Source organism: Thermobia domestica, chromosome 4 (genome assembly GCF_964235325.1).
Source record: "Thermobia domestica chromosome 4, izTheDome1.hap1.1, whole genome shotgun sequence".
NCBI lineage: Eukaryota > Metazoa > Arthropoda > Insecta > Zygentoma > Lepismatidae > Thermobia > Thermobia domestica.
The window spans coordinates 287,404,632-287,417,123 of record NC_137457.1 but is presented as its reverse complement, the minus strand read 5'-3'; the positions used below and the strand labels follow the sequence as shown (position 1 = coordinate 287,417,123).

Genomic DNA, 12,492 nt, shown 5'->3' with positions numbered 1-12,492 from the left:
TGAATGTGTAACTGTTCAGGAAGTAGACTGAGTAACGTAGTGATTAACACATCGGCACGGTAAGCTGGAAACCCGGGTGGTCCAGTCGTACTTTATATATGTTAAAATTGTTTGGTTAAACAAGTTTTCTAGAGATACTCGGAGTGGAAAATAGTATCTTACAGAGTTCACACAGTGTGATAATAATGATTTAACATTAGTATCAGACATTATAAACGTAGTTATCGTTCATAATGGTTCATTATAAGTATCAAATAGTACAGCTTAAGTTCCTTAAAATATTGATGCAAGTATAGATTTGTGTTTTATATTTTGCTGAAACAGTAGACATGGCCAATGGCTATGCCATGCAGATCTTCACGTGTTGTTTTAATTTTTCCCGTTGTCTATACTAATTTTTGTAGTACTTAATGTCATGTAGGCAAATGGTTAGCACTTTCAATTTCAGTTTGGATTCCTAGTGAGGACACAGAATTGTATATTTTTACCCAGTTAGACAGTTACCTAGTTATCAGACAGTTGGGGAACTATCTAGGAGGCTTAGGTGGGCAGCCCATGTAGCCAGAATGGAAGAAAGTAGGAACGCTTTCAAAGTTTTAACTGGAAGCCCAATCGGAAAACTAGCATTAGGAAGACCTAGACGCAGATGGGAGGACAATATTAAGGTAGATATCGCAGAAATAGGAATACAAAGTAGAAACTGGATCCAGTTGGCTAAGGACAGAAGTCAACAGAGAGCTTTTGTGAATGTGGCATTGAACCTTGGGGTTCCATAGTCCGTAGAGTTAGATTAGGGAGCGATTTGAATTGATAAGTAGCGTACTGTAGGTTAAAAAAATATGAATAAAAATAGTATCTCGGAAGCGAGTAGCTTACTATGCATCACGGTTGAAAGTTCGCTGTTTGGTCCGGGGATTTTGTAGTTTCATGGCTAGTTCACTTTTTCGGTGCCCATGCTCGAAAGTTCAAGTTTTGCTCAAAGTACTGTGCGGTGCCTCCGACAGTGAATGGGAAACTCCCTTTAGTGGTAGATTCAGTCCTTCGTAACTTCGGTGTGGTGAGAGGACGTAAAACCGTAATAACAAATTATCTGACTGACCAGAAGCCTTCATGGGCTATAAACTCAATGTGTATTATTATTATTATTATTATTATTATTATTATTATTATTATTATTATTATTATTATTATTATTATTATTATTATTATTGAGTTACTCCGGTTTGCTTTCATATGCATCAGCGAGGTTATGAAGGTCGAGGCTCAACTTGTATCAACGTAGGCTTCAAACTGTGACCGGGGTTTAAATCTAATGCATTTGGCGGGTGCACAAACCATCATTTAGGATTCGTTCTCACGTTATAGGCCATTTCCCACCACTCTTTCGCCTTCAAGTCAGCTGGGTTATAGGACGCATCACAAGCTCCAGCTATTATTATGATTATTTATTTATTGTTCCAGAAGGAGCAGGGCACAAGTACGTAAATTGTAGAAACACAATATATAGATAAATTACGAATTAAATATTACTAATTAATAATAGTAATGTGCTGTGGTGGCATGTTTCATGATTTTAAATTAATCATGAATTATTATTGGAAGCGCTCTACGAGTGATCTCCAAATGATAATGCGAAGGTTGACAGTATGTAATGCTTCAGGATCGTAGATAAAAACTGTACATGTAATTCTTGCAAACGCGATAGATTAGAGACTGGATACTAAATTAGTGCGGATCAGGGTTGCCAACCTCGCAGAACAAAATTATCGATTTTCGTTTTTAAAATTATTGTATATTACAAAAAACTATCGTGTATCTCTTACACACGTGGTAATTGTAGAAATAAGTATTGTATAATACTACTAATAATAGCAATAATATATTATAAATTTATCTAGTAATCGTCAGTTTCGAACTCCAAGTCGGCATCGATACACTCACCATTATTTATCCTTATTAACACTATTCTGAACAACACTCCATTCTTCATTTCCACCCCTTCGTAAACGTAATTCAATTTAGAGAATGAATGCAGGGTTGCTGTTTGCCAATTCTCAAATCGTTATTGATGCATTTCAGCGTGAATAACTGTTAAAAAATCTCAATAGTGGTGTTTTATAATTATTTAATGCACATCTACAATTTATTTCCATATTTAAAAAAAAGTATGCGTTCTAAAATAACCTATTATTGTATATAACATTAAGGCTTAAATTATCGTATATCAGTATAAATTAACGTATGGTTGGCAAGCCTGGTGCGTATTTTGATGTACATGAGTGTAAGTCTTTGTTCTTGAATTAGTACCTACGAAGGCTTTATTTTATCAGCCTATTGATTTATATGGAGGGTTTTCTTTGAAATGAACTATAATTTTAATGAGTTAAATTTTTTTTTTTTTTTTTTTTTTTTTTTTTGTCACAACATTTGTATTATAACTAAATTTAATAGCACTTAAATTAAATTTTTAAATATTAAAATTTTACATATAACAAAATTTATTTTTCATGAAGTAAGGGACATTAAATAGATTTGGAGAAGTAATCAGTAAAGTCGGACTATTACAATTGCACTTCATTTCGAAAACAAAATATAAATTATTTGCGGTTTAAATAAGTGGGCTAGATAACCAAAGATAGCGCGGGTATTCATCATTAGCTGTGAGACTTCAAAATAGGTTATGTTAGAAAAGACAAAGAAAAAAAAAAGAAAAAAAAAAGAAAAAGAAAATCTTGAGATGTAGAAAATGTACAAGAAGATAAATGATTACGGAGTTAGCATTAGCGTAAAAATGAAAAAAATAGTCATGGTTCTTTACAAAATTTAATTTCTTTTATTTCCTTCGTTATGAAATACAATAAATATCTTAGGTTTTTATGTCCTTGTATCTTTCAGTGGTGTAGTGGAAAATATTAAAGGTGGTCTCCATGGGGCAGCCGAGTAAGTGCTGCTATGCTATTCTGTGTACTACCGTTATTTGTTATTTGTACTGACACTTCATTCTTTTATGTTCTGTGTATATAGAGATGAGATTTTAATACAGGATGTTCCAGTTACAAGATAATGTTTGGAAAGCATATTTGCTGATAGATGCTATAGGGTACATGACTTGAATAAGAACGTTCTTACCTTACCTTAATACTAGCAGGCCTGTATGTATGTACGGATCACAGATCTGAGTCCACGGCGGCAAGTTAAAAAATAATAAGATTGAAGTATGGCATGCAGAAGAAAGAGGATCGTTACTGAAAACATTGTTGGTACAATCCGCGACAAAAACCTGCAACATGAGCATATAAGTTTATTGTGAAATGACGAAGTCTTTTACTCCAAAATAAGTGTGCACGGGAGGAGGCCGAGGTTTATCCTGGCGTGATTCGTTCCACTTAGACGTTATGTTCATTCCCTGTGCTGTTAGACGTAGTTTCACAATAAACTTACATCCTCATGTTGCAGGTTTTTTTGCCGCGGATTGTACCATAGTGCGACCGAGTTTTCTCATTATGACGCCTGACTCTAGAAGGGCTGATAATTATTTTTCTTATTGGATGCCTGAATAATCCGTGCATTTAGTTCTGTACGCCCTGCCTCGTTGTTGGTGGCTCAGTGTAAGCAGACGCGGCTATATTGTTTAGGTCTATACTGAATACAAATAAATAAAGAAACTAGGGGCGCGCACGCAATTTGGTGGGGTGGGGTGGCAGGGGTGTAAAATACCTAAATACGGGCCTGAGAAAACAACAATATTAGATATTGAGAAGAGGAAGAGAAACTGGTTGGAACATTGGCTAAGAAAGAACTGTATCTTGAGGAACGTGTTAGAGGGTATGGTGGCAGGAAAGAGAGGGAGAGGATGAAGGAGGCTACAGTTGATGGACGATATTAAAACAGCAGTCATTTAATCAATTTCTGCACACAGTCTGCGGTCATTCGAACACTTCTGTCTGAGTTCAACGTATGACGCATACGTTGCACATGACATGACGAACCGTCTTCGGTTCTCCTTGTGGACGGACGTCCTGCGTTGGATTCATCTTCCACCTCTCTTGACCGTCGTTGAAGCACTTCTGCCATCTTAGAACAGCAGCTTTTGATAGAACATGAACAACTTCTCTATCATGGCCAACGTGTCCATAGCCGATTTTCCGAGTCCCACACATAATTTACTGTTTTCCATAAGTAGAAGCTTTGCTTTGTATATAATTAAACACAATTAAACTATTTGCTGAGCAAAGCAATTTATTCACATTTAAAAACTGCATACGTGTGACAGTTTCGCCAACTAACACTTTGGCTTCATTAGACACTGAGAGATACAGGAGAAATGTACAATCTTAGATACAAACAAGAGCTGAGATATCTTGCTTCTGATTGGCTCCTGGCAGCAGCCAATATAATTTAATGGCGTAGCACCGTTCAATAGAACGTTGCATTTTTAAGCTTCGACTGAGCCTGTAGACAGGGATCTACTTCGATATGAACCGCACGAAAGCTCGTAGGCGACTGACGCTAGGTGCGTTTCGAAGTTTAGTTTCCTCTTCGTCGAACCCGCCTAGAGCAAATACACTGCGACGTACAATCGCGTCAGAATTTTTTTTTTAATGGTTTCATTATTTTCTATACAGATCCTTATATAATCAAAAGACAAGTACTGTAGTCCCTGAAATTATTTTCAGATCGTATCATTTACTAAACTAAATTGTATGTTACAACTAAGGAAACTTCAATGCAATATTTACTCATTTGCAGCACTACTACTGTTTTATCAAATGACATCAAAATCTTTTCGTCTAGCTGGAACATCCTGTATTTTAAACAGCTGCGAAATTTATTTAACCATTGACGTTGTCTTAAAAGTTACTAAAGTATTGCCAGTCTGTAATGAAAACATGCGAAAATCTCATCTCTCATAAGAAGATTATTGGCCATATATCTTTATAGAGATTCAGATCTTTATTTGAGCCATTTTAAATATAGGAACACTGTCTTCTAAGAAACGGGTATGAAGATGATATATTTCTCCTATTTTCTTCCCTTCCACATATAGTAGCAATGTAGTCTCTATTTTAGAAGCACGGATTGGTAGCAGTTAGCGATAGGAATGTAGTAACTTAACTGTGTATGTGCTTGAGCTTATGCACCTTAGTATATCTAGTCGAAAGGATGTAGACGCATGTAAGTTCGGTATCGCTTTGTATAAAAAGAAAATTATCCTCGTAAATCCGTTTATCAACTGGAGTTTTTATTATTATTAATAATATATAATTATTGGTCTCTTTATTTTTTCCAACACTTTCTCGTTTCTTTTCCCTATCTACGTAATTTTCTCTATTTGTTTGTATATCTACTTAAGAAATCTTCTCATCGTTACTTTTGAGTTGCTTGCTCAATACAATATTCCATATCAAACACGAGTTTACCTTTTTTCTTAATTGCATAGTCCAGATCAATTCATAGAAAGGGGGGGGGGGGGGGGTGCGGTGGCTCAGTGGTAGAGCGTTCACCTCCGGTGCTTGGGGTCTCTGGTTCGATCCCAGCCCGCGCCGTGTGGACTTTGTGGTGGACAAACACCGTGCTAGTGGGTTCTCCCGTTTCCTCCCACTTTCTTCATTCCACCATTTCACTCATTTCTCATAATCACCGTCTCCTTTAGCCTAACCGGCATAATCGTGAGACGTAAAACTCAAAGATTTCATTTTCAATTCATAGAGGCAAAGCAAAAATCTTACCTTGATAGTCGCAGATGTTATTGATTTAACATAATAAAATTCAGGACAAAGTAAGAAACCGTGTTTTTTATATTTTGTCTGAAAAAAAATCGTGGCACTAGATACTTGGACACACTTTTCCAAACGTATAACATAATTTTATTCAGTAAATTATTTTCTTTCAAATAAAAAATAAATAAATAAATAAAATTTAAAAAATCAAATGTCTTTAACTATTCCAGAGATAGAGTATAATATTTCGCCGAAAATTGCACGTGAGAAATGGCACTCGAAGCGCCCTCTTGGACAGATTGAGTCTCGGAACTTTTTTTTTTTTTTTTTAAATACAAAAATAAGGGTTTTGTACCTTGTCCTGAACTTAAACCCCTGTTAAATTCAATAACATCTGAGACTATGAAGGTAACTCTCTACCTGAATTGATATGGACTATGCCTAATATTTTACTCAGTGATCCACATAATCACGCTGATCAGATGTCCCGGATTTATTTGGACATTCCTGATTTTCTGCTAGCTTTTTTTTCTTCTTTCTTATTTGAATCAGTCCCTATGCATTAAGCTCGCATGACAATGCTTCAGTCCACATGGCTGTTGTTCCAGTGAAAGACTGAGACTTCATGGAGGTTCAATACCCACCGTACAGCCCAGATTTAGCACTGAAGCCTTGGCAACAGCAGCCATATGAACTGAAGCATTGTATGCAGTATGCGTGCTCAATCCATAGTGACCGATTCAAATGATTAGTTGTAGTGAACTGACACAGCTGAATACTTGAAACCAATATCTTCCACCGGCGCTATATGTATGAACAGCTTATTACTAGTGGCGCGATATTTGTGTCGTTTCGGAAATTTTTGGAGATACATAAATGTCGATTCGAAATGAACGCTTAATGTCTACATCCTTTATGCTCTGCTTGAAAACTGAAGATTTTTTTTAAAGTAATTGTAAAATTTTAACAAATATATAGCTGTGTGTATTACCTAATCCAAAGTGATTACGTGACTCACGCGATTAACTAACTCGAAGCACACACAAAAAAAAAGACCTACAAATAGTTTGCGTTATTGCGAGCATGTATGTGTAACTGTTGTGTGTCAGTTAGAGTATTAGTGCGTCAATTAGAGTATTAGTGTATTAGTGCGTCAATTAGAGTGTACATATAAATGTAATACTTAAGTACGTAATTCATGTCATAATTGTTGGTAAATGTAGCATATAGTTTTGTACATTAAATTGAATAGATTATATTAATTGAGAATTTTGTCTGTATTTGTTGCCCTATTCTTTAGCCATCCTTAAACATATCTTACTTATTTTAAGAATAAGGTTCCTTCAGTTGTTGGTAATGGGATTAGGCAAGCGATGTTTAATCGGATTTTTGTAATATAAAGGAATAAGTGACATTATTTATGCCATGGGTATACAGTAGTTGTCATAATGATAATGAAGATACAGTTTTCGCGTTTACGAATATTTATTAAATTCTGATACATCATGAATATTTGTAGAAGTATTTGGGAACTACACAGAGTTGCAGAAGATATACGATATTAATATTAGCTAGAAAATAAATTTGAATGGTATATGTGTATTTATCTATCTTTCAGTGAAGAGTCGTGTAAAAACTTTTCTTGTGCAGAATTGTAAATTAGAAGTGTTATTTCTTCTAACATTTTTTGCGCATTGGTGGTGTATAGTTCGAAGAATCAATAACCCACCTCATGTTTTGAGAAAATAACTAGCAGGTTGCCCGTTCTTCGCACGGGAAGAATAGTTTCACTTTGGACATAAAGGGCAATTGGGGCTGAATTTGGATTTAAACGGTTTCGCAAGTGTCACTGTTTGTCTCAGCGACCCCCAAAACCATGGATTTGTCAGTAATATCAGTCATTTTCGATCATTTTTTTTTTATATCTCCCCTTGCTTCCAAGTTGCGGAGCTGAATTTTGATTTAAACGGCATCGAAAGTGTCACTGTTCATCTCAGCAATCCCGAAACTATAGATTCGACATCAATATCGGTCATTTTCGATCATTTTTTAAAATATCTTCTTCTCCCCCTCCTCTAAGTTGCACCGTAAAGTGAAATGATAAAAAAACATTCCAGACCCGAACCTCATGTATGTTGAATTCATCGAGATCGGTCGGGTGGTTCAAGAGTTATAAAGTCACATAGTCATTTTCAATTTTATATATTAGACTAGCTAAAATATCCTTTCTTCTCATGGATAGAGTGGAGGTATGGAAAATGTTTGAACATCGTTCCCCCTCTTAGGATACGCATTTCAGTGAAAGTGTAACAACAGAAACATATTTCTGTATAAATCTTGAACCTGTATCCCCTTAGGATGCACCCGTTAATCAAAGTGGCATCACAGAAATCCAGTTTAAAGTAGGCACTAACTATTTCAAAATTGATTTCAGATGAGTGAACCGTTTCCCCGGTATAGTCACAGAAAACGTAGCTTTCAGTATGACGAAAAAAAAAAAAAAAAAATGGCACTCCTCTTAAAACGAAAAATTTGGAAAACACGAGTCAAGTGTCACTTACTTTTAACAGGTTGACTGCCGAAGAAAAACTGAGGTACTGTGTTAGCCGGGACTACGCATTTTTCCTCGTAGCGTATTTAAGTTAAGAGCGGTTAGTCATACCACCCTGTCAGAGAAATGCATCACATAGGAGCCGTGCACCATACTTGATGCTCGCGACATCTGATAATTTTTCTGCATGAGCGTCATATTTAGTCTCTTGGTGCGAGCAGTCCCGGGTTTGATTTCCGGTGGGGAGACTCAGTCGAAAAAGTGTAAAAGTCTTTTCAGGCCAGCCACCCTGAGTGAGGTTCCTGGGTTTTCCTCATTCTCACCAGGCAAATGCCGGGATGGAACCTTGCATACAGCTCCCAGGCCGCTTTCTCCCTTCCCCAATCCTTTCTTCTTTCGTTTCCTCGGATAGTGTGATCGTCGAGGGACGTCATTCCTCAAACGTAAGTAGCCAACATGGTCGTAGGTTGCTGAGAATCATATTTAGTCTCAATTTCTTTCCATTTATCCACGAACTTTGGTACTTTGTATAAATCGATCATTAGATAGATGACCTTCATTATTAGCACAGTGAAACATTCTAAGAATAACTTCAAAATGATTTCGGGGAATTAATTTTGAATGGCCACAAAGGAATTATTTGCTCCACTACAATAGTAACATCACCATCCACATACATACACCCCAAGAAAGTTTCATTTCTGCTCTGTTGATGTCATTTCAACTTCTTATTTGAATGTGAAATGTGGGTGTGTAGTAGGTGAGTTCAACAGGTACGTACTACAACAAACACTTCTGGTTTCCTCAACACGGATATCAGTCACGTTGTTCGTCACAAACTGAAAAAGTCAATAGAAGAACCATCAGACAAGGAATCAACAAGATTGTGATTCATATCTACATGTTATCCATCTTCGTTACACAAAAATGTTGGTAGTTGAACATAATATTGTGTATGTCAAGTAAAAATATCATTTTCGTACGTATATTTTCACTGTTTGACTGAGAGTTAGTATCTGTAGGAAACAGAGCATTCAGTGCTGTACAGTGGATTCGGCTCCATCAGAATCACGTGACTTACCATAATTTCCACGTCACTCGGGAGTCCACGTCGGATTGTCCACATTACTGTATTCAATAACATCCGTGTCACTATATTCAACATCATCATGAACGAGCATTTTTATAATATAATAGTAGAGAAAGCAGAGGGTGCTGCTAAGTATTTAAAAAAAAAAAAAAAAATGTATAAATTCAAATCTTCAGATTGCATTAAACGTTCGACTGTATATCATTTCAAAATCCTGGAAGAAAGGGAAGGACCCAAAGACTCCCCGCGTACTCCTGTTAATATTGATAACTGACAGTTGTCAAGACAATACATCAACTTGTATTAAGCGTGTTATTACCTCGCTTAGTATTTCAGTAGTAAGATCTTACCATCTAGGCTTCTGTTAATGTGAAGGAACCTTATATTACACACTGATTGTAAACTTTGTTACCGTGTCTCTACGTTGACGAATTATAATAGTAGAATTGTCATGTTGTATACCCCTAATTGAAGTAGAAATGATGCTATGTGATATAGTTGATAGTTCCGTACTTCCTCCTTCTCATAACCAAATAACATGAGCAAAAGTAATGTGTTCGATACTTTCGATTTTCAGTTGCTTTATTAAGTAAAATCCGGGACTCCGTGCATCAAAAACGCTCGCTGTAGTCACTAGGTCAGCGGGGAGGGCACTGTGGGTAGTGTGTCTGGGCGAGTTTCGAACAGTTTCTACAAGTCCCATGGCCTGAACTTGAAACTTGAGGGAAATTGCTTTTAGGGAAAAGAAGTTGTTTCACGTGATTTATATCGAACAGTTTCTCTAAAACTCAAGAAATCGCCACTGAACACGTGCGAGGGGAAACAGGGGAAAAGAACTTGGCATATATGCTTTTCAAATGATAACTGAAATGAACTTTAAGAAGAAAGAACCAGTGATATCACAGAAACTACGAGGGTCGTCCAGAAAGTAAAGAATGGTTTGGCATGGTTAAATAAAAACAAAAAGATACCAGCACAAAACTTTATTTACAGGACCTTACTCTATTTTTCTATGTAATCACCATAGTTATCAAGACACTTGCTATAACGTGGGACCAGTTTATCAATGCCGATGCTACACTCATCTGCCGCCAAAGATTTGAGCCAGGCAGTCACTGCTTGCGTAAGTTCCTCATCGTTTGCGAACTGTTTTCCACCAAAAAAAAGAAAAAAAAAATCCTTAAGTCTTCCCTTCCTTGATTAAACATAATGCACCATTTTCTCACTGATCACTTGTTCATTTCTTTGTCACCATAAACATTCTTTATGTACCTATAAATTTCAATTGACCTAACTTTTTGCGCGTTCAGAAAACGAATGATACTCCGTACTTTACATTTGGCGAGAGTTTCGATTGGCGCCGCCGTTCAGAATCGCTGCAAAAACAAGTAGCATGACCGCACAGCATTGAGACTCATCTCACACTGATGTGAAAGGAGCTAACTGTCACGCACGCGCTCGCAATGGTGGAGGGTCGGCGCCGCGCGCGATGCACAATCGTTCTTTACTTTCTGGTCGGTCCTCGTATAAACATACAAAAGTAACAAAATGGCGGAATAACTAATAATAACAATATGAGGTAAAATTACAATACCTTAATGAGGAGTGGACACAGTACGTTCAGATATTTCCTTGAAACACAAGAGACTAAAATAAAATCATGGATAGAGGCTAACACCATAACCACAGATGGGGAAACCAATACATTTGTTAACGTAACTCTTCAGTTCGAGTCATCGTAGCTGTATCTGTGATTTAACCTTTACTTTTGTAAGATTCGTATAAACGTAACGAATGACTACTGAAACGTGAATGCATTAGATTTTGCACTGAAGTTTCCGAATATTTTGATTCTATATTTAGCTTGTATGTTGTATTTTTTTCGAGCTAGTATGCTTTAGAAACTAATTCTCCATATTTCTGGCAGCTTATAAAACTACCCGAGGACACAGCATTCGACCCATATATTTTTTAAAGAACCTTTATCTTTATTTTGATAAGTTTACCTCTACCAAACTTTCGACAATGATTTTATGTCTCAGATTTACGATTGGAAATCCATCTTACCTCTTCAGTGTTATTTTAAAGAAAATACTGTTTCTCTTGTATTTACAGAACTGTGATGTCTAAACCAAGAGAGTTCGCCCATCTAATTAGAAACAAATTCGGAAGTGCTGACAATATAAGCACATTAGCAAGTAAGTATATTTAATTGAATTTTTCAGTGTTGAATAAATACTTGTATTGGTGTTGTGTTTATTTGTAAATATATCTTATTTTATATCATTTATTATTAGTTTAACGTCCCACGATTATGCACCGAGTCTAAAGAAGACAGTGGTGATGAGATGCGAGATGGATAAATGGGGGGCAAAACTGGAGCTCTGAGAAACCCGCACACATACGGTGTTTGTCTACCACGAAGTCTACTTGATGGGAGCTGGGATCAAACCAGGGACCCTACTCACCAGAGGTGAACGCTCTACCACTGAGCCACTGCTGCCCTTTATCTTATTTTGTGTTATTAGCTCTCATGAAGATGATAATGAATAATACGTATTAACAGAAAAAAAAATAGTAAACAGGTCATAATGGTCGGATTTATGTTACAATATATATCTATTCTGTATTTAAAGTATATTTATATGGGGTGTTTGTAAAATAATGGTGGAGAAAATAGTTGTATAGAAGTAATCTACGTCATTATGAAAAGTATGTGTTTAAACTTGGAATGTATTAATCATAGTATTTCAGCGTATGTAATACGATAATCCTATCGTATTACCATATGGTAATAAACTTCCTACCAAACCGTGTGAATCATTTCCGTTGTTATGTCTAGTAGTGTATATGCTATATGGATATGGTGATCCTGAAGGGAAGTCTATAGTCATAGTACGTAAATTTTGTCTTTTAACGGACTCCTGAAGGAGGAAATTGAATGGCTTGAAATTTGGTAAGCCGGGTTGCCATGAGAGATGTCGTCGTTTTGTACAATACGGCCAATCTAACACCATAGAACACGATCCGAACTGTCTGTAACTCCGATCTGTAAGTGCGACTGACTTTGTAACTAAAAAGTAAACGGCAGTGTTACCAACAGCAGATTATCTTGTAATTAATCTTTTACA

General features: G+C 36.4%; 1 protein-coding gene across 12 annotated transcripts in view; it reads left to right on the top strand.

Annotated features, from left to right (window-relative positions):
• The window catches only part of Dmtn (transmembrane and coiled-coil domain 2 protein Dmtn), a 404,032-nt gene that overhangs the window by 340,112 nt on the left and 51,428 nt on the right, over positions 1-12,492 (top strand). For 10 of the 12 annotated variants that reach the window (XM_081756068.1, XM_081756069.1, XM_081756070.1 and 7 more), the window contains 2 exons: positions 2,896-2,940; positions 11,477-11,559. In XM_081756068.1, the coding sequence (XP_081612194.1) occupies positions 2,896-2,940; positions 11,477-11,559 (128 nt within the window). The remainder of the gene's footprint in view (positions 1-2,895; positions 2,941-11,476; positions 11,560-12,492) is intronic. The other 2 variants (XM_081756074.1, XM_081756073.1) reach the window with 1 other exon arrangement.